The sequence below is a fragment of the Camellia sinensis genome, chromosome 1 (assembly GCF_055761805.1).
Source record: "Camellia sinensis isolate YWXY chromosome 1, ASM5576180v1, whole genome shotgun sequence".
Classification (NCBI taxonomy): domain Eukaryota; kingdom Viridiplantae; phylum Streptophyta; class Magnoliopsida; order Ericales; family Theaceae; genus Camellia; species Camellia sinensis.
In genome coordinates this window covers 137509662-137533302 of record NC_138961.1, presented here as the reverse complement: position 1 = coordinate 137533302, position 23641 = coordinate 137509662, and the positions used below count along the sequence as shown (strand labels likewise).

Sequence of the window (23641 nt, the reverse complement as noted above, 5' to 3'; positions counted from 1 at the left end):
TCGCCGAACAAAGCTAATACAATCCTCCTCCATGGTTGACCAGTAGTAGCCCTGTCTGAGGATCTTTCTGGCCAGCATTACTCCATTCATGTGTGCACCGGACTCCCCCCCATGGATGGCTTCCATCAGGCGTTTTGACTCTTCAGCTTCTACACAGAGCTTATGCATTCCCAGATGACCCCTTTTGTACAAATTTCCCCCGCAGATAACGAATTGAGCAGCCATTCTTCTGACAGCCCTCTTATCTTTGGCATTTGCCCCTAGTGGATATGTCTCCTTTTCCAAGAAGTTCCAGATGTCGTAATACCAGGGGTTGCCGTCTTGAACCTCATCTATGGCGGAAATCGATTCGTATGCCGGCGCAAACTTCTGATCAATAATGACTGGACGCATCCGGACTCCGGACGGGATGTCTATCATAGAAGATAGAGTTGCTAGTGAATCTGCAAACCTGTTGTTCTCTCTTACGAGGTGGGTAAAATTTAGCTTCTCAAACCGAGGAATTAACAAATCCAAGGTTTGGTGGTAGATTATCATCCTTTCCTCCTTGACCTTCCAATCTCCTTTTGCTTGAGACACAACAAGGTTCGAGTCCCCAATGACGTCCAACCGTCTTGCCCCTAGTTCCAGGGCTGCTTCTAGGCCAGCAATGCATGCCTCGTACTCTGCCTCATTGTTGGAAACTTTGAATCGGAGCTTGAATGCTAAAGGGATACGGGAATCATCAGGCGCTATCAGCAACACCCCTATCCCATACCCATACTGGTTTGACGCTCCGTCAAAGTACATTGTCCAAATTTCATCTTCGACGTGCAGAATGGCTTCATCTGGGAATAGATACTCAACCGCTCCATCCCCCTCAACCGGGTGGTCGGCAAGGAACTCTGCTACCGCTCTGCCTTTTACTGACTTGCGCGTCACATACTTCAAATCAAATTTGGAGAGCAACAGCAGCCAACGAGCTAGCCTACCCGTAAGTGCTGGTTTCTCGAAAAGATATTTGATGGGATCCAAACGCGAAACCAACATTACAGAGTGGGCTAACAGGTAGTGCCGCAGCTTCCTGGTTGCCCATACCAAGGCCAAACAAGCCTTCTCCAGCGGTGTATAGCGGGTCTCGTAATCTAGCATCTTTTTGCTCAGATAGTAGATGGCTCTTTCCACTTTATCCTCTGACTCCTGCGCAAGCATGCAGCCCATGGTAGTCTCAGTTACCGAAAGGTACAGTATCAACGGTCTCCCCGGCTCTGGCGGTGACAACACGGGTGGGTTCTGTAGATACTCCTTGATCTGCTCAAAAGCTACTTGACATCGGTCGTCCCACTGGAATTTCTTTCCTTTCTTCAGGAGACCAAAAAGTGGTTCACAAGTCAAGGTTAATTTAGAAATAAACCGTCTTATGAATTGCACTTTACCCAGAAAGCCTCGCACCTCCTTTTCAGTCCTTGGTGGTGGCATTTCTAAGATGGCCTTGATTTTGGAAGGGTCGACCTCGATGCCCCTTTGTGTGATCAGAAACCCTAACATCTTCCCTGCTGTAACACCAAACGTGCATTTCTGGGGATTCAGTCGCAGCCGAAACTCTTTGATCCGTTGAAAGAATTTTTGTAAGGCGGTGTAGTGGCCCTCTCTATCTTTGGACTTGACAATCATGTCGTCCACGTACACCTCGACCTCCTTATGGATCATATCATGCAATATTGTAGTCGCTGCCCGTTGATACGTAGCTCCAGCATTCTTCAGCCCGAATGGCATCACTCTATAACAATATGTCCCCCACGGGGTAGTGAACGCAGTCTTCTCCCGGTCTTCGGGTGCCATCACTATCTGGTTATAGCCTGAGAAACCATCCATAAACGAAAGCAAGGCGTGTCCTGCCGTGAAATCTACCAATTCGTCGATGTGCGGCAAGGGAAAATCGTCCTTCGGACTGGCCTTGTTCAAATCTCTGAAGTCTACACAAACCCGAATCCTGCCATCCTTCTTTGGCACCGGAACTATGTTGGCCAACCAAGTTGGATATTCAGATACCAGCAGGAACCCTGCGTCAATTTGCTTGGTGACCTCTTCCTTAATCTTGAGGGCCCAGTCCGGGCGAATCCTTCTAAGTTTCTGTTTGACAGGGCGGGCCTCTGGATCAAGAGGGATCCGGTGCTGTACAATCTCAGGATCGATTCCAGGCATGTCTTCATAGGACCACGCGAAAACATCTTTAAAATCTTTTAATAAAGCGACTAAGCGCTCGCGCTCCTCTGAAGACAACGTGGACCCGATCTGGACCAGCCGCGGGTCCTTCTCAGTACCAACATTTACAGTAGTGATTTCATCCATTAAAGGTTTAACAAATCTTTCCTGCTCTTGATCAATTAATCGTTGCAAAACTGGGGGAATTTCTTCCTCGCTGTTTTCATCAAAATTTTGAAAATCCTGATTTAAGCAATAAATCAAAGGCACAGAAAAATACTCGGAAACCACATCCACATCATTCTCATTAAATACTTCCAAGCCGTCAGATTCCTCTGTTACAACAGACTCAAAAGAAAATGAAAAAGACGACCTAGACAGGACTGTGGTATCCGGGTTATCACCCCCAGGAATACCGGACTCAGACTCAGTCGAGCTGGAATCTGATTCCGACGCAGAAGATTCGGTAGAATCAGATTCCGGCTCACTACCTGACCCGGAACTGCTAGATAAAAAGCCTTCTTCATACTGCCAGATGAGAGAAGGTGCGATAGATGCATCCAAGATCGGCGCTGGAAAGCTCGCAGCTATTTCATCTCTAATCACAGAAACCGAAGAGTTATCCCTCAAGCACTCTTGGCCGATCGGAGGATCTGATAGTAGACTCGCCAGTGCTACCCCCATTTCCAGCTCTGTACTCTCAGGATCCACTGCTTCACATTGCTCAATTTCAGTTGGTGGGTCTGTCTGCGCTTCGGCAACGTCATCCCCAGATAATTGTATGTCGAAGAAGATTTCAAAACCAGGCACGCGCTCCCCCTTCGCGTTTAGCCATGGCTCCGGGAAGCCGCAGAACGGAAAATCTTCCCCCTCCCGGACGAAGCGTCCGTTTAGGGTACCCCAGATGGGCCTGTGCATTAAATCAAATGGCTTCCCGGCCTTCTTTGCTCTGGCCCTTCCGGCCATTTCCTTCCCTTTCCTCACCCAATCTTCCTTGGTGGGCAGATAACCCAGTCCAAAGGCGTGGGGGTTGTGTGGCACTTCGGCCAATACTGAAACGCCTTTCCGGCCGCTTCTCCCTAATCCCATCCCAGGGGTATGTTTTAGCTTGTTCATGAGGTATATGGATTGTGCACTAACATACATGCCCTCATTCGCAGCCATGACATTCTGCACCACTTGAGCCTCGGCCAAAGTGAACCCCGACAAAAACACATCCTCCGTGCCGTGCTCGATCTCCAAGACGGGTGTAGACACCTCCGGCGGCGGATGGATCGATGAATTTCCAAAAACGATTGCTACCCCTTTCCCGTGAGGGTATTTCAGCATTTGATGTAGGGTGGAAGAGACTGCTTTGACCTGGTGCAACCACGGTCGCCCCAAAAGTAAGTTAAAGGTTGCGGGAACGTCCAAGATATGAAATTCGACATTGTGTTGTCCTGGACCAACCTTAGTTTGAATTTTAACAGTCCTCATCACTTCTCTGCTGGTATTGTCATATGCCCTGATCACTTGGGTGGTTGGGATGAAGTCCGCGGGTTTTAACCCGATTGCATATGCCGTTCTGGTTGGGCAGACATTAATCGCAGACCCGGTATCAACAAGTACCACCGGTATCCACTTATCTCTACATTCCACAGAGATATAGAGAGGTTTGTTATGATTTGCGCCCTCAGGCGGTAGCTCCTTGTCCGAAAAAGTTAATGCCGGGGAACCTCCTCCCGGAAAAACCAGCCCAACCAGCTGTTCAGGCGTGGTGTCTATGGAAAGTTTCGACTTGTCCATGGCAGATAGGACAGCTTCTCTGTGCACTCGTGATGCCATTAGCAGTCCCCAGATGGAGATGTCTGCTTGTATTTTCTTTAACTGTTTCAGCACAGCTTCATCCTCAATCTGCTTCTCCTTCTGTCTCTCCGCTTCTCTGTCTTTCCCTGATGCTTCGGGTTGGTCTAGGTGTGGGGGCTTGAAGTACCGCCCACTTCTTGTCATGTGGTCCACTTCATCAAGATACCAAGTATCATCTGGTTGGCCATTTCCCCAGTCTTCATCGGTGTGGGCAAGACACAAATCGTCATCTTCCCACCACATTCCGCTGGCAGCCAACAGACATCTGTCCGGCTCCAGTCTACTCGCACTTTCAGTGCTCTCTGTCCAAATGCTCGCAGCATTGTCTGTCTTTGTGCACACAGCACTTTCGGTCCCCTCAGGGCCCTTCGCCTTTCTGGCTCTCTCAGCTTCCTCAAACTTTCCTTGTTCCAACTGCGTCAGTACAGTTGTTTGTTCAACAGTTCCCACATCCGTAATGCCGATGTCCTGAGCGGAATTCTTAATACCGGCGCTCTCCGGCGGTACAACTTGATTTTCGGCCGTTCCGGCCACAAGTGATGTTTCTGCCCCTGCCGGGCTCTGTTCTGGTTGGGCTTCCCCCACTGCATCCGGTTGATCTTCAAGCCATCCAGTGGCCTCCTCTGATCCCTCATAATCATTCCAGTTAATGGATGCATCCTCCAGCTCCTGATCATCGAGAAATTGCAAGTTAACAAAGTCCTCTTCTACGGTTGTCGGCTCATCTGCCCATAACCCAGATCCATCCCCTCGGATCATGCACAGTTCTCCTGTCTCGGGAAATTCTACAATTAGCCCACTTCGGCTCGTTGATAGGATGTGCCTGCTCGGATCATAAGCTCCCTCAGCAAAATTCTGCCCAGTCCCAGATTTAACAGACTCATTCTCTCCTAAAATCTGCCCTGCCTTGTCTTCGATGGTCACCACCACCGGCTCCGGTTGGGTTTTGGAGACGTCCACCATGCACAAAAGGTCAGTGCAAGCGGGGAGGAGCACCTCCGGCTTGGGTAGGTGGGTGGGCGTAATATAGATGCTAGGATCGTAAGACACGACCCCAGTCTGGATGAAATTAATTCTGTTGGGAGGGGGAGGTTGGTTATGTGGTGGAAGAGGGTTAGTTGTGACATTAGGTTTATCAGGAGGCGCAATTACCTGTTTGTCAATAAGATCTTGGACCTCATGACGTAATCTGTAACAACGGTCGGTATCATGACCGTGTTGTTGGTGGTATGCGCAATATTTTGACGGGTCATATGAGGGGGGAAGTGGATTTGGTAATGGTTTTGGTTCCAGGGGTTTTAAATGATTTTTCCTGATCAGTATTCCCAGAACCTTGGACAGGGGCATGTATAGTTGGGTGAAGGTTCTTTGGCCCCGGGGTTGGAATTGGTTGTTTTGTGAGTTACTTCCGGACGCGCCGGAGAATGGTGTGGCAGTCATGGGCCTTGGAGGGGGAGGGGGAGTGGTGGTGACCATGCCAACTTCCGAGGCTCTTGTATTAGCAGCGCCGCTCGGGCCTGCATTGTTGTTACGGTTAAAGGTCCTCCTCGGTTGTTCTCTGTCCTGGTCAAACAGGCCTTGCCTCATAGCATCTTCTATTTGCACTCCCATATCATGTAAATCTGCGAAAGTAGGGAAGGGGACCACAATCATTCTTTGCATTAACTTGGGGTGGAGATTGCGCACAATCATCCGGATTTGATCTCTGTCAGTGGGCCTTAAAGTCATCGTCGACGCCTTTGCCCTCCATCGGATCACAAAGTCCGAGAAAGATTCCTTAGGCTCTTGCCTTGTTGTTTCAAGATCACGGGTTGTGATCTCGATCTGAGTGTTATACGAATATTGTGTGACAAAGGCCTTAGCCATCTCGTCCCAATTCTTCTTCACCTCATCCGATAATCTTGCGTACCAATGGGAGGCCACACCCGACAGGGTTCGGCCGAATAATGAGAGCTTCTGTTGTCGCGTAAGGCCCATTGGCCGCAAGACATCCGCAAACAGTCGGATATGGACCATGGGGTCGCCGGTTCCGTCAAAACGGTCTATTTGTGGCATTTTGAATCTATCGGGGAGCGTCACGGCCTCCTCGGTATATCCATCTCCGATATCCGGAATAGCCATAGCCCCTTGGGATTTTTTGAAAAGCTTCTCCAGTTTGCTCAATTTCAGAGCTGTTTGATCAACCTCGACCTCGGATGGAGAGTCCGGGTGATTGGATGTGTGGACCTTGGACAGTTGTGGTGGAATCGGGGGCGGGACAGGCCCCGTTGGAAGACTCGTGTCCTCTTGCAGAATTTGGACAGCCGGTACGGTATTCTGGGTGTTAGGAGGGACGTCCTGAATAACAGAAGCCTTCTTAGGTAATGGGGCTCCTGCTGGAGGAGGAATCTGGTGTGAAGCAGATGTTGTACTCTGTTGTTGCAGTCTAGTAATCAGTTCAGCCTGCTGAGTCATAATTTCAGCTTGCTGCTTAGCGAGTTCATCTCGGCGGACGGCATCTTGTTGCATAGCCCGCATGGTTTCCTGCATCTGGCGTATCATATCCTCAACCCCTGTCGGTGCCGTCATATTGTTTCGATTTGTCTGAACTACCGATAGATCTGTCTCAATGGGGACCTCAATCCGATTGTCCACTGATGAAGGATACCACTGTTCAGATGCTCTCTGTTCAGATGTACTGCGTTTTCTCTGCTTCCTTCTTGTAACAGGGGGCAGAGAATGGAACACTGGCTGTCCGTCGATTAGATCCTCAGATCGGTGGAGTCGACGACCTCGTGTCCAAGGTGCTTGGGGAATGCCTGTTGGGTTGGAAGCAATCGTGCTAAAACTGACCTAGCAAAAGATAAATAAAGCGAAAAGGAAATAAATAAACAGATAAACGGGCAGCATAACAGCTTAAAGTAACATGCAAGACTCACAGTCGGGCATAACAACACATAGTCAATAAGCTGAAATATATACTGTCCTCAAACACTGATTATTATCCCTGTATCACTGTCCCCTAAAACTGAATCTGATACCCGCAGATAACTGATTCTCAAATACTGGCTGATGCTCGCAGGTCTGATACCCACAATGCTGAACTGATGCCCGCAGGCCTGATACTGACAATACTGAATTGATGCCCGCAGGCCTGTTGCCCAAACTCATATGCTGATACATGCATTCCTGTAGAGACGCACTCTAAAGCACATAACAGATAAGTGAGAGCCAAAACACCCCTATGTTTGGGGTAGGGTTTCCCTGTCCTATTTTGTCAGGAGCTAGGGTTTCACTATGCACACAGCGGTTTCAAACAACCTATAAACGGGTAAGCAACCTGTCCTAATTTAGAATGGTCACTATGGATCCGAATATGCACTAGGTCGAATGGTCAAAAGGGGTGCCCCGGTAAAACCGGGGTTTGTGTTCCCATACTGGCAGAGCCCACAACCGGTCAGCCTTATGGTCATGTCTTGACAAGACAAGCCTCTGGCAAACCGTTCAGGAATAGCAGATGGCAAACACGGTGTCCTAGGCGCACCAATGCAAATGCAATGCAAAGAAACACACAAGTGTAGTCAAAAACAGATATCATGAGTTCGAGTCAAGTTCTCTAAATCCCCAGCAGAGTCGCCAGAAACTGTAACAAGCCCGCGGGGGACCTCGCTACAGCTCGGACTCGACTTTTGCAGTCACGGTTCTAAATCTGAACCAAAGAGTCCAAATCCGGCAAATTGTTTTAGGAAAACTGATTTTTGAAAGAAGTGCCAAACATGGACTGCTTTGCCAGATACAGAGTCGCCACCTAAATATTTTATTTTGGGAAATTTAGGAAACCCTGATTCGGTGCCAAAAGGCCACGTGTCCGTCATCACCAAAGTTGCCTCGGCTCGGGAACTTGGGTACGATTGGGGAAGGTCACTTCGTGAGCACCCCCGCTCGCCCGGTCATAGACCGGCCTCTACTAACCATGATATCAATTTTTGAAAACATTGTGAGTTCTTATTCCGGTTATTAGCCTAGGTTACTATGTGATGCTCACAGCATATAAGTATAGACCGGGTCGCCCGAATTGGAACAAAACATTTCATGTTTGCTTTTGAAAATGGTTTGCTACCCGTAGGTAGGCTTGAAACATTTTGATGATTCATTCCAATTCAGATAACCCAACCTTCACCCACAGGCATTCAGGCAGATATATCAGATAAGCACATAGCCTCAAGGTAAGCATGCTATCATGGCATTCACTCACACGCATGCAAGGATGCTAAAGCATAAAACTCACCGAGTACTCCAAGCCAAAATAGAAACTATATTAGAAATCATGCATGATCCTAAGTGTACAGAAATGCCTAATGCAACACATGCAAAATGCAACTATAGTAGGCTCGGCTATTCTAAGATGGCATATGAAATGCTACAACTAACATGTATTCAACTTGGTATTGAAAGTACAATGCAGTTAGTATGATGCGCCGAGCCCGATGCATGCAATACAGATGAATGATGCAAACATGCTGTCATACTGTATGCTAATTAAAATATGCCCTAATCTAACCATCAAAAGCGGATAAATAAAAGGGAGAAAGACGTGGGGTTGGAAGACATACATCACACTCACCCACACTTATTACAGTTGTGCCCTCACTCGGAGGGTCCAAATAAATAATACAGTCCAAATATTACAGTCCCCAAAATAAAAGAATATTACAGTCCAAAATATTACAGAATTCTAATTAATTAATGAATTAACTAGAAAGCAAATAAACTGGCGTGCAAGCCAGGGACTGTCTTGCTTCTGATGGATGATGCATGTCCGGACTGTCTTGCGCGGAAATCCACCGGAATGCCCCAATTAGCCTCTGTTTACACCTCTTCTTGAAATCCGTGCCAAGCCCAGGAAGATTGCTGATTCTGCGTTTTGCTGCAACAGAGAGCAGGAAAGGGGCATAGCAATGTATTTGCACAAATGTATGCATGTCTCGATCCTCGTGCCACCAATCACGCATACCGAGGCATGATGGCCGAGGAGTCGAAATGCACAACTCAATATAGGATGAATGCACATGAAACTACAGCTAAAACCTAACTCCATCATGGATAATCCGGAGTGTCGGTGACTGGGGAATTGAGACACATTCCGTCACTCGGAGTACGAAATGTACCTCGTTTCCCGTGCCCGGGCTAACTCCTATTCCGGACATGGTGCAATGTGCATGATATGCATGAAATGCAACTAGGATACAATCCTAACATACTCAAAGTTATGAAAATGAGATGCCTCGAAATGCGTGCACACAGGCACGCAAACCGAGAAAGTGACGGGATGTTGAAAATAAGATGCCTCGAAATGCGTGCACACGGGCACGCAAACCGAGGTAATGGTAAATGCAGTGAAAATGAGATGCCTCGAAATGCGTGCACACGGGCACGCAAACCGAGGTAATGGTAAATGCAGTGAAAATGAGATGCCTCGAAATGCGTGCACACGGGCACGCAAACCGAGGTAATAACAGATGCAATGCAAATGAGGTGCCTCGAAGTACGTGCACACGGGCACGCAAACCGAAGCGATGATAGATGCAACGAAAATGAGATGCCTCGAAGTGCGTGCACACGGGCACGCAAACCGAGGCGATGACAGATGCAATGAAAATGAGATGCCTCGAAGTACGTGCACACGGGCACGCAAACCGAGGCGATGACAGATGCAATAAAAATGAGGTGCCTCGAAGTACGTACACACGGACACGCAAACCGAGGCGATGACAGATGCAATGCAAATGACACGAGAACATGATATGGGCTTATACCAACATGAGAGAGCCTCAGCCACACTCACATAGGATGCCGGTAGATGAAAATGAAGCGCCTCGAAATGCGTGCCCACGGGCACGCAAACCGAGGCAATGATAAAATGCAATGAAATGGCATGGAAATGACAAGTGGGTTTATACCAACATGAGTGAGCCTCAGCCACACTTACATCGGATGCCAGCGGATAAAAACGGAGTGCCTCGAAATGCGTGCACACGGGCACGCAAACCGAGGCAATGATAAAATGCAATGAAACATGGCAAAAATGATATGCAAGCATGCTAATGGAATTTCAGCAACAAAATATGGGGGAAAACAGTCCCGAAATGAAGCGAAATGACATGAAATGCAAGGAAATGACCCGAAATGCAACATTAGGCACCCGAAATGGCCTATAGCCATACTAAACATGCACAACATGGACATGCAATGCAAAGACAGAAGCTAGACAGTCCCAAAATAAGCACTTTTCCAGTTATAAATATGGCCAAACAGCAAGTATAGGTATGGCGAAAATAGCATGCGAGAATAGGGGCCAAAAGAGGGGTAATGAAGCAAGTGGTATAAGCAAAACTCAAACTGAAACATTTCCTTCTACAACACTGAAGATGGACCAAAAATATGAACATTTACAGTATATGGAAGCCTCAAAATCAGTATACAAACATGCTAAAAATATGATGCAAAATAAGGCTCAAAAGGTGCTAAAACATGAAGTGTATAAAATAATCACTAAACAGAAAAAAAGTGTGAATGAAACATGAAGTATAGGCCAAAATAAGACCACTTTCAGTTCGGACCAAGGTCCAAAAACAGAAGCAAAGAGGGCTATTAATTTATGCAAAAATGGGGCTAAATAGGGGATATAACTACAAGTGACATATGGAAACACCAAACAATGTTGAGCCCTTCTCCAATGTTGAAGAGGGGCTCAAAATATGCCTCATATCAGTTTATAACATGCTCGAAAATAAATTGCTCATGGGTAAAAAATAGCATGCAAAATCATGACATACAACATGGTCAATGAAGCAAGTATATTATGGAGGGCTCAAACAGGGTTGAGCCCTTAATGAGAAGTGAAGATGAGCTCAAAATATAGCCCTTTTCAGTTAGGGCCGAAGCTTGAAACCAAAAAGAAATGAGGCTTAGAAATAGATCAAAGGAAAGGGTCAAAAGGATCAAAGTGTAACTTACCCTTGAAGATCCAAGCTTTTGTTACTTCTTGGGTTGATTTGCAGCTTCTTTAGCCTTCAGGAATCCCTCCTAGCTGCTGGAAATGAGATGGTGGTGGTGGAGCTTGGTGGTGTAGAAGGAATGAAGATTATAGACTTAGGGTTTTTTGAAGAATTGAAGAAGAAGACAATGGAGTTTAGGGTTTGTCCTTGGAGAAGAATCTTTCTAACCCTCATGAAGAAGACCCTCAGCTGGTTATAAGGTCAAGAAAGGGGTGTAAAAGGGGGGTGAGTTGGAGAGGAATCCTCTCTCCCAAAATATCCCCCGGATACAGAAAATATCTGGGGGATATTGCCCCACAGCTGGAAAGGGTACAGTGAGGAGAGCACGGCCGGCCGCTCACTTTTGCTGGAGGTGGCCGGCCGGCCACACCCCCTAGCCGGCCGGCTAGGGGTCAAAAGGGTCAACCAGCTTTTCTGGCCGGCCAGGTATTGGGGAGGTAGCCCTATGTGTGTACAACACAACCATGTAATTGAAATTCCCAGAAAGTGGGCCCAAGGGGTTCAACAATGGCTCGGAAAGAGGGGGTCAAAAGGGTCAAGTTGACTTACTGGCCGGCCATGAACTTTTAGGGGCCTCTCAGGTGTGTAGATCACAGATATGTGGTTCAAAGTTCAAGAAAAAAGGTCCAAGAGGTTCAACATTAGCCCGGAAGAAAGGGGTCAAAAGGGTCAGGTGACCTTAATGGCCGGCCATGAACTTTTAGGGGTCTCTCAGGTGTGTAGATCACAGACACGTGGTTGAAAGTTGGCAACGCTAGCTCTAAGGTATTCAACATTAGCCCGGAAGTGCGAAAAACGGGCGCCGGGAGGCTCGGGAGGAGAGATAACTGGTTGCTGCAACAATTGCTGGCCTCCCACCCTTCAGTGACCTTCCTCGGGATAAAACAGAGGTACCTGCCAAAAATGAGCGAAAACCGTTGCAAAACGAATGTTCCGGAGCCAAAACACGCAGTTCGGGGTCCCGGAAATGGGCTGTTAAGCACCGAAAATTGTATTCGACCTCGAAGTGGGTTTCTCAGCCCCTAGTGTCCCTCAAAATGGATGAAATAAGATGTATGCCAAAAATCAGAGCAATAGGAGATGGTTAAGCGGTCCCGAACCGAGGCACACGGCCTGACGACTCCGAAAATCGGGAACCGGACTCCGAAATGGGCAAAATGGCCTACGGCCACCAAATGTAGCCTACGGACATTGAGAGATGGTCTACGGGACCTCTCCCTCCCTTCAGGAAAAGAAACAGAGAAAACCGAGTCTGGTTCGCAAACCGAGACAAGGCACAGAAAAGGGTTCGGAAGTCCGGAGGCAGGGCTTACGGCCGCGACTCTGAAACTTCTGAACGAGCACATTATGCAACATCACCAAGCGCTCAATTGGCGACGTCTGAGTCTTAAGGTCGGTCAAAAATGGGGTGTCTACAAGGATCAAACGGTATAGTGGTAGCCTAGATCCAAGGGTTGTGTTCCCATCGTGGCAGAGACCGCAACCGGTCAGCCTTTTGGCAAGCTTTTCCAAGTGAACCTACAGCAAACCGTTCAGGAACAGCAGATGGAAACACTGTGACTTAGGTGCATCGATGCAGATGTTGATGCAAATGCAAATGCAAAGAAACACATAAGTGTAGACAAAATAACATATCATGAGTTCAAGTCAAGTTCTCTCAATTTCCCAGCAGAGTTGCCAGAAACTGTAGCTCGCCTTTTTTGAGCCCCTTTTTGAAGGTGTGAAAGAAAGCCCTACAGTTCGAACTCTCGTCGTTCTGAATCTAATCTCACAAGTGCAATGCGAAATTGATAAACACCAGAAAGTCCAAATCTGACAAATCTTTTGGAAAATTGATTTTAGGATCAAAAATGTCAAAAATAGACTGTTTTGTCAGATACAAAGTCGCCACCTAAATATTTTATTTTTGAGAAAATTTAGGAAACCCATGACTCGTGCCAAAGGCCACGTGTCTGTCATCACCAAAGTTGCCTCGGCTCGGGAACTTAGGTACGAGAGGGGAAAGTCATGAATTGAGCACCCCCACTCGCCCGATCAAAGATCAGCCTCTACTAATCATGATATGATTTTTTATAAACATTATGTGCTCTTGTTGATTATTAGACTAGTTTTACTACGTGATGCACACAAGCAAGTATAGACTAGTTTGCTCAATTTGGAACAATTCAACTCATGTTTGTTTGCAAAAATAGTTTGAATTTGCCATCTCAAGTGGGCTTAAAGTTTGCGGATTTGCCACCAAACATAGTGGGTTTAAAATATGGTTTGCTACTCAACAAAGTGGGTTTAAAACGCGCATTGGTTGAATCGTTCCAATTCAAACAACAAGCCTTCATCTACATGCATTCAAACAGTTTAGCATTTAAGCACATAACCTCATGGCAAGCATGCCAATCATGGCAACATTCACAATCATGCAAATATGCTAAAACATAAAAACTCACTTAGTACTTCGAGCTAGGAAAATATGAGTTAGAAAACTATGCATGATTCCTAACTATACAAGATGCCTAATGCAACACATGTAATATGCAATTAATAGGCTCGGCTACTAATATGGCATATAAAATAATTCGAACAATATGCGATTTAAACACGTATTCAAAGAATTATTGAAATTGCAATGCAGTTTGACTAATGTGCCGACCCACGGTGCATGTAATCCGAATGAATGGATGCAAGCATAAGGAATGTTAATTGAAACATGACCCTAATCTAACCATCAAAAGCGATTAAATGAAAGGAAGAAAGACGTGGGGTTGGAAGACATACACACATGCACGCACACTTATTATAACATTATACCCTCGCGAAGGAGGGTCTGAATGAGTAAAAGATAACTAGCTAGCTAAACTAAGCTAATTAAGCTAATTATTACAACACTTCGAATGAATAACAAGCTTACTCTAAGCTAGTTAATTACAACAATTATATAATTAACTATCTATGCTAATTAAATATTACAAAACAAACTAATTAGCTAAATACTTAACTACTTAGTTACAAAGCAACTAAGCTAATTAATTACAACATGAATTAATTAACTACTCTACTTAAATAATTCCAACATTAATTATTTAGCTACAATTAACTAACTAATCAATTTAAACAAATGGTCCTGGGAGGCGAGGGATGCCCAATGCACGCTCGGTTTCCACCCAAAGAACACCCGTTGTTTTGCTTCCAATTGCCTCTATTACACACCCTATGCGTTGGTCCTCCTTCTCCAAATCAACTATGCTCTGCATGACAAGCTTTCTGCCAAATTTTCATTGGTGGCCGGCAGGCCAGAAGTGGTGGCCGGCCGGCCACTAGCCAGGGGTGCCGTCCAACAGTGGTGGCCTGCCGGCCAATAGCAGAGGCCGATCGGCCACTGGTGATGCTCATTTTCTTGCTGTAACAGAGAGCAAACAGGACAAATAAGAGGCATTCCCACAGATTGTTTGTACTATGTATCACCCCTTATCATGAACACAAGCTCAGAGGAGTGATACATTTGGCCCTCAAACCGTCAATCAAGCAATTTCCATGCATAATGGCTAAGGGACCAAATTGTACAAGTTTAATGAGTGCAAAATAAGACTTAAATGCCATCACCCTATCATGCATGATCAAGGGCAATGGAGACCTAGGAAAGTGGCACATTTTATCACTTTTGAGTATGAAACGTCCCATTTTCCTTGTGTTCAAATTAACGTCTGATTTGAACACATACAATGCAACACGAAGAATGCTTATCTTTCCAATTTTACTTGTCAATTTTATTTACACATTTTAGTTACCAAATCATGCTTTCATCAATTTGTCCATTGGGTGAGTGTCTTCTAAGATGAAAGAAGTGTCAACCAAGGGATAATGTAAGGCAAGAGAGAGATCATGTCATTAGTAATAAACCCTCAAAGAGGATTAAACCATTAAGCATGATCTCAATCTCGAGGTTAAAAGATCCCAAGCTTGAAACAACCCTCAAAAGTAAATAAAAGAGTGTTGCAAAGAGGGAGGATGCAGAGTTTATAGTGCTGAAATGGAATGGAAAATAACACCAAAAGATGTTATCAACTCAAACAAGAGGTGTCTAAGATCCTAAAACACCAACTTCCGAGGACTATTGCACTATAACCATGTAAAACAAGACTCAAATGAACTAACTAGCCCAAAACAGAGCTAAAGTAGGCTATTTCAAAGGTTAAAACATGCTGGACTTGTGGTAAGTTAAGCTAGAAAAACATGCTAACATATGAAGCTAACTAAGCATGCAAACAAGACACAGAGGGGGGGAGGCCAACCCCTCCAAATTTTAACTTCAAAATGAGCTTTTTGTCACTGAAAAACCTTTGAAATTCAATGGTTAAAAGGCCCACAAAAGTTGGTTTCAAAGTGGTGAACAAAGGTACAAAAGCTTTACAAACAAAGAAGTAAGAAAGGTGTACCACCCCCTAACTAAAAATGGCCTCAAACCACCACCTTTAGGCACCACAAAACAGAGTTTTTTAAAGTTCAAAATCAGCCCAAAAACAGTTGAAAGAGACGGGAAAACAAGTGTGCAAAACAAGTGTAAAAAGGGGAATGTTATACCTCTTGAAGGGAAGATACAAATGAGGCAATAAATCAAGGCAAGACCACCTTCTAGAGCTCAAAGAGGGTCCCAAGTAATCTTAGCCCAAAGATAAGCAACTTTGGTTAAGGGTTGATAGGCAAACTTGAAGTGTATCTACACTTATATGCACAAAAGTTCAAGAGAGAGAGAGAGAAATGTAGAGAGAGAGAGAGAGAAAGAGACTCCCAAAATTTTTTAACCTTGAAAACAATAGAGAAGGTCCTCTATATATACCAATATATGAGCTTCAGATCGAAATATGAACAAAACAGACAACTAGAGGTTTTGGGAGACAGTTGGAGGAAAATATCTGCAAAATCTGAGTTTTTTTTTTTTTGCACCAATGGCCTGTAGGCCAACAATGTAGCTAGCAGGCCACAAAAATGGACAGCAGGCCACCAATAATGGCCAGCAAGCAAAAAAGTAGTTTATGGCCCCGACTTCAAACAGGCATATCTCCTTCGTCCGGACTCTGTTTCAGGTCATTCTTCAGTCTAAATTGAAGCCCAGAAGTCTACTTTCCAATGGTGGTAGCTTCACATCAAAATTTGAAGTTTGCAAAAAGATATGCCTATTTTAGCGAAGGCTACTCGGTTTTGGTCCTAACCGGATTGATGCTTAACTTCTTCTCAACTAGTTTTCTTCCCTCTTCTCCTATTTTCTTCAACTCCAAACCTCTAAATATGGTGTTTTGAAAGAGTTTTCAAAGAGTTCGCCCCTCTTTCATTTATTTTCACTTTTTCCTTGCTTGGTTTACCGAAAAGCGCAACATTTAACGAAATGTGAGCCTCGGAACATCGTAGAAACATTTTCAAAAATATTTTGAAAGAGAGGGTTTTAAGGTCTGAAATAATTTTGGTCAAAATAGTTTTGGTCCAAAAATGGGGTGTAAAGTTCGGATTTGAAGCTTCTCTTGCCCAAGAAATTGAGCGATTGCACAACATAGCCTTAATCCTCGAGTAATCAACTTGAGGCACCCAAGTCTTAAGGGCTGTCAAAAATGGGGTGTTTGTAATGCATCACCCTAGATTGTAACCTGTTAGGTTTTTGTAATTGGCAATCTCGTTGGACAAACCTTTTTTCAGTTGTACTTTTATTCTCTCTATTGTATCTGTAAGTCATGAGAGTTTAGATACAAATCCAACCCGAGTTGTGCCTGTGTAGAAGAGCTTGTGCTGACATTTCAAATCTTGATTTGAGCATTTCTTATTTGCCACTTCACTAACTAAGTAAGGGAAGTCAAAGTTGTTTGACCACTCGAGCGATTTTTTGTGTGATCGAGAGGTGAAGTGGTTCATCAAGTATCTCTGCCTGGGTTCTGAACTTCTAGAAGACAAGTTTTGTCGCTTGAGCGGTGGATGTTGCACTCTAGCTATTGGCCTATATGTGAGCATTGCCTTTTTTGTCACACCGCTCGAGCGGTCTTCACAGCTCTGTTAATTATAAAGTGTGTCGTTTTCTCGTTTTAGGGTTGAATCCGTCCAGATTCTCAAAGAGAAGTAAAATAAAAAGTGTTCTATATTTGAGGTTGTTTTTATATGAGTTTCCTTGATATATAGAAGGTGATCGATTAATCAACGAACTACATATTGACAAATATCAAGGGTTGCTTTTGTTTTGTTTTTTGTTTTTTAATTCATAAAAAGAGATATGTGTTCATCAGTGGATTCTGGAAATTTTGGACCTGAAGCTTTGGTCAATTCCGAAATGGCTTATCATCGTGGATTTGACATCGGTGTTGTGGATTCAACGTTGGGCAAAGCAATTTCGAGTTGAAGATGGTGGTGGAAGAGGCACATCGGGTTCGGTTCAATTCTGGTGTAGATTCATAGGTAACTGAGTGTTCCCATGTTTAATTCCTTTTTATCTTCTTAGTGAATTATTTTGTGGTTTTGACCCATGATTTTTTATCACAATTAGAGGAGTCCAATTGTGATTTTTTTCCACGTTAAATCGTTGTACCGATTTGTTGTTGATTGTTTCATTGGGATTGCTATTCATTTGTTTAAAATTAAATCATAATCACAAATCAACATCTTGAGAGTTTCTAGAATTTTCATAACCTATTACAAGTCAGAAGCAAAAACATTCCCTTATTTGGACAATAAAGTTGTATTAACCTTCTTTAAGACTTGAATATATATATATATATATATATATATTTATAATGAGTTGCAATTTTAACATAAAGTATATTAACCTTTTTTTAGTAAAATTAAAGAGATCAAAATTAATGCAGATGATATGAAGATACAAAGATACAAACGTAAGATATAGATTTCAATATAAAAGTAATGATAATATCATTTTTCATTCATACAACTAATGAATTTTTGACATTTAAAAAAAGGGGGGGTGAAGTACCAATAAATCTCAAATTGTAATCCTACAAACTATTTAGTCTTCTCTTTTCCTTATAGGCTCAAAGGTCCCATTCTAGTATGAATTACATAGAGGGCCAATTATAAACGGGCTTGTGTTATGTGTTGACGAACAAATGTGGGTTTTCTCATAATGTTGAAATTACTAAATGTAACACTTCAAAAAAAAAAAAAAAAAAAAAAAAAAAACTCCTTTGTATACTTTTTTCAAACATAACACTCCAATATAACACACTAAAATACTCCTTAGTGTATTTTTTTCAAACGTAACAACATAACATTTTTAAAAAACTACTTAGTGTACTTTTTTCAAACGTAACACCCAATTAATGTACCACTAAAAAACTCTTTAATGTACTTTTACTAAACGTAACACTCCAATGTAATACACTAAAAAACTTGTTAGTGTCAATACAACGAAAAAAGTGTTTTTACTACGCCGAATGCATGCCGTGGATACTATTCTATGACGTGCAGCGTCATGTCATATTATGACCACTCATGGAAAGTCATTCACTTTCAACGACATGTTATAGTATGTCGTTAAAAACTATTTAACAACAGATCTTGTGTGTCGTTTTTACTTTTTTTACAACTACTTTTGCATGCCGTTATTTGGTGGGACAAATAACAACACTGATTGTGCACTGTAAAATACGTAATACAACGACTTGCTCAGCCTGCCGTAGATAAGGAGAACATACCACGTCATTCATGGAATGCTGTGGAATACTTCATATAATGGCCCAATTTGCTTGCCGTAGAATGTGCATTATTTATATTTTTTTATTTTTTTAATTCAGCAGGCTCTATTTTGACCTATTTTATACAATCTAACATTACAAACAAGCTTCACAAAATATCAATCAACCACCAAAATATTGTTCCAAGTATAAAAAATAAACTACATCCATAAATTATGAACATTCAAAAATTGTCAATATATACATTCCGAACTTTCAAAAACTAAACGCAAGTTTAAAACCATCCAAAAGGACTATCCTTAAGTTTTAAATTATCCAAAAAGTTATAAACCATCCAAAACTGTACATATATAAGTTTGTAAACATTACCCAAAACTATTCAAAGATTATAGAAATCTATTCATCAAAGTCCTCAAAAACTATCCATAGATGTTAGGATTTCTACTCAAAGTCAAAGCTAATGAAATGTGTTGGCCAAGCAACAATGCTTCCAATAGCATCCTCAAGCACAAATATCTCACAATTAGAGTGAAACAGGGGCACATTGACTATGACATGATTTACCCATACTTTCCAACACCTAGGGCCAAGAGGCATGTGATGTACCCATGCTTTAGAATATGTTGATGCAATTGTGCCTTCCTCAACCACCCCATTTGTTCCATTCCAATTTAACAATTTGCATTTGGCATTGTCCAAGGATCCACCATTTTTAGTCTCATTTGCGTTATGCAACTATCAGGAAAGCAATACATAAAATAAACTAATGAATTGAAGACAAAATTAAGGTCATTATTAATGCCATATAAAATTTACCTAAATATCTTCATCCCCTTCACTATTTTTGTCACCCTAAAAACATTGTAATACAGTATCAAGTTATATTTGTTTACTCAAATTTAGTAGACGATGTGGGACGTATATGAAAATTTGACAAAAGATCTTGAGCAAAAAAGAAAGTAAGCAAACAAAAGCACAAGCACTAGAAAAATGCAAATGAGTAAATTAATAATGCCATACAAAATTTATCCAAATATTTTGTTGTGAGTGCATCTTACGTTCACCACCTCCGTGCATTGTATGTTTACCTCTACCGTTTTCCTCACCCTAAAAAAATTGTAATACAATGGCAATAAACATTTGTTTACTCAAATTTAGAATCTTAATGTAATCCATATACAAAATGACAAGCTTGAGTAGAAAAGCAAGAAAGCAAAACCACAAGCATGAGAAATGTGCAACTTTACCTGGGTTTCTCCATGTGAGTGTCCATTTGCACCTTTGCTTGGCTCCTACAAGTATTAATCAATTTTTTATTTTTTACAAACTTTGTGAAATATCCTTCTATCTAAGATGGGAAGCACATGTGACAAGCAATTCTGATTTTAATAAATGTACACGAGACCCATTATGATAATAAATTTAAGGGCTAATTACACTTCATCCCCTTCTAATTTAACTCGAAAACACATAAACCCCTCATGGTTTAAAAATGTACACATAAATGCCTTATGTTTTGGATTGAATTGCAAAATTGATAGAACTTGTTAAAGATAACAGTGTATGTGGGTCAATTGTTACTGAGGCGCATGGTAATTTTGTTTTAATGAATTCTGATAATAAAATTACCATAGTGGCCTTATTTAACTTTTTACTTTTTCTTTTATCTTCACATTGACTTCATCATCTCCCTCTGTTACTCATTTCCTGTCATTGCAACTGGTCTAACAATTATGGTTGGTAGCAACCATGATACTTTCAACATCCATTTCAACTCTATCTCACACACATACACACACACTCACACACACATATACATACATGTGAATTTGTACTTCATATATGCATATTAGATAGGCCACTATCTGCTTTATTTTCTTCCAGACAAAATTCATTTTTCCTTTTTCTACAAATGTGGTTCTCACAAAAATTAGATTTTCCCTTCTTCATATTCATTTATTTACTTTTATTTTTCTTTTTATTTTCGTATTTTTCCCTTTTTCTTATTTATCTTTCATTTCTATTCTCTTTTTCCCTATTCATTTCATACGCCAATAACAACCCACCTGCAATCACCAAGCATCAATTTTCCAAGGACATGGCCAATTACCACCCGAAACTAGTGTTCACCAACTTTACATCCATCTTTACAAACCATTTAAACCAACCACTGGTACATGGAGATCCACATATAATACACCCAAAGTAGCCCATACCAAATCAAACTAACATGGCTAGCTCAAAAGAGAACATACACTAGTTTTGAAGGCATCATTAAAGGCTAGTAAGCACCTTACATTGTTCAATCTATATGCTTTTAACTTGGGGCATTTTATGAGCTTACATATACACATACATGTATAACAGAAATTATAATAAGAGAGGGGTTTCTAAAATGGGAAGTATTGGTGGTAGAGTAGATAAAGAAATAAGAGGGTGGGTCATTCTTTTTTAAAGAGAGAAGCATAGTGGTCTAGAGAAGAAAATTAGATACAAAAGCAAGGGTAATATGGACTTTTAACAGAAACAGTTAACAGAGTGTGAAATTACATTTCAGTCCAAATGACGTGGAGGTTATGTGTACATTTCTCAATCACAGGGGCTTATGTGTTTTTAAACCAAACCACGAGGGGGTAAAGTGTAATTAACCCTAAATTTAAATAAGAAGTCTATGGACTGTGTAGTTCTTTTCATAAAATTAGAAAAAAGACAGAGAATTAGAAAAAGCTACCTGGGTTTCTCCATGAAAATTTTTCTTGCCCATTGCATCTTCGCTTGGTTCCTACGAGTTTTAATTGATTTTTTTTTTTTTAAACTTTTATGAAACATCAATAAATATAACATATATTATCACATTCTTCATTTTTTTTTAACCTCATTTTGCATTTTCCTTTTACAATTTCAGTTTTCATCTCCAAGAGTTCTTGTTCTAAGAGCAACAATTTTTTGTTTAGTTTTTTCATATTTTGATTTTGGTATGCTTATGAATCAACTTTCAATGGAAATGCTCGAAATCCAAGCCCTCTTACACTGCCACACTGTTCTGGACCAAACACTTGAACAATTGCATCATCTTTGATAAACGTTGGCCCTTCTTCTATAGAAGGTTTTTGAAGCTCTTGAACCATATTTTGCAATGTATAACATTTATGATAAGGAACCCAAGTCAAACAATGTAATATGTATACATTTTAATGATATTGCTTCTCCAAATGGTTTGTAGAAGGTTTTAAACAGGTTTCACAAAAATTCTTTAGTTTTCAAATTTGCGGAGACATAATTCTTTTGCGATTTTGAGTTGTTCTAATGTATATAAAACTAAGAACTTTTTTGATTCAAATGGAGAACATGCTTTAGATATATATTTATATATGTTTAAATTAATTAAAGCTCTCTTCCCTAACCCTAGGTATGTTGCCTAGAATTTCTTAATCTTCTTAATTCCCCCCCCCAACCTACTTTAAAGCCCTTTAAAGTGCATTACCGTATCTATTTCAACACAATCTTTCTACTAACAAACCTTAATCTAAATGTCTATGTTTGTTTACCTTGTAATGTAGCACGGTAAAACAAACCAAGCAACAAAGTCACTATTTAGAGCTTAGGAACAGCTCTTTAACAGCTCCTTGAAACCCATATTTCCAGTGGAGTGAGCAATTCAGTATTACAAAATGGTAAAAACACAAAAGTGAGCAATTCAATAAGAACTGCTCTGAACGGTAAGCAAACACAATATTTCAAGTTGCAACAGAACAGCTGCAGCAGAACAACAGAACAACAGAACAACTACAACAGTTGCAGCCACAACTCAGTCCAACAGAGCAATTGCATCACATTGCAAATACATTCAAGTTCTTTGATTTTCTTTAATTTTAACATGAGGAGCAAGTGTAAAGCAATAGCTAGCAATTTTCAATTGAATTGAATGAAATCACAAGCTTTAATAACAGGTTAAGCTTTAGCAGGTTTAGTATAATTTAATACACAGCTCTAATGTAATATATACATTAAGCTAATTCATACCACTGCTTCCTGAAGCACTTCAATAACAGGTTTCCCTTTCTATCTTGTATATCCTTTGATCCAAACATCCACTCTAGATATGGAATCTAGGTCTTGGCTTTGATTTTTCTAAATAAATAAATAAATAAAACATAGTACAAAATGGTTTACCGACAAAATCAAAATGCTTTCGAAATAAATGTCATCTATATTGCCAAACTTACCATGTTTTCCTCTAGTCGTGCATAGCCTTTTCTACTCATCGTGTGTAACACATTCTGCTTTGCTCTTATCTCTTTGAATTTTTCATTCTTTTCCTGAGTGTAAACATTTGAAATGTCAACATTTTTTAAGGATTTCTAATCTTTATCTTAATTGTTATGAAAAGAAATGAGCTTCTCCTAAAAATTATTATGAAAAAAAACTTATAATGAAGCTTTTTGAAAGTCGATTTTTCCCAAATGCCTTCCATTCAGCCATTCCGATCTTATCAGGTTTGGTGAGGGAAATATTACGTGCTGAATGACCTTTACCTATTGCAGCGAGAGTTCTTATTTTTCTTGATAGTTAGACTTGTAATTGCGCCACAATTTTGTGAACTTTTGCATCACATGTGTCTTGTGGATATCATGTATTTTATATCTAAGTTGCATTTTTATATAAGCAAACATTTAGTATTACAAAACGGGGAAAAATAATGAATTGTTCTATGAAAATTAACTAGATAAACATACTACCTTCACACAAGCCCGTAACTCATCCTTAATCTCAACTGGAACTTCAGACCAATAATGTATATTAATTGGCACCATCTCCCGATCTAAGATCCCTTCTAAGGTTGATAAGTGCGCTGATTCTTGTCCTATCGGTTGGTTCCTTTCATTGAAGTCG

The 23641-nt window shown here is 41.7% G+C and overlaps 1 protein-coding gene across 1 annotated transcript in view; it reads left to right on the top strand.

The window, feature by feature from the left end:
- The window catches only part of LOC145820052 (uncharacterized), a 43348-nt gene extending 21377 nt beyond the window's left edge, over positions 1-21971 (top strand). Inside the window, exon 5 of the mRNA XM_082914499.1 lies at positions 21852-21971. Within this exon, the coding sequence (XP_082770625.1) occupies positions 21852-21971 (120 nt within the window). The remainder of the gene's footprint in view (positions 1-21851) is intronic.
- Positions 21972-23641: the final 1670 nt, after the last annotated feature.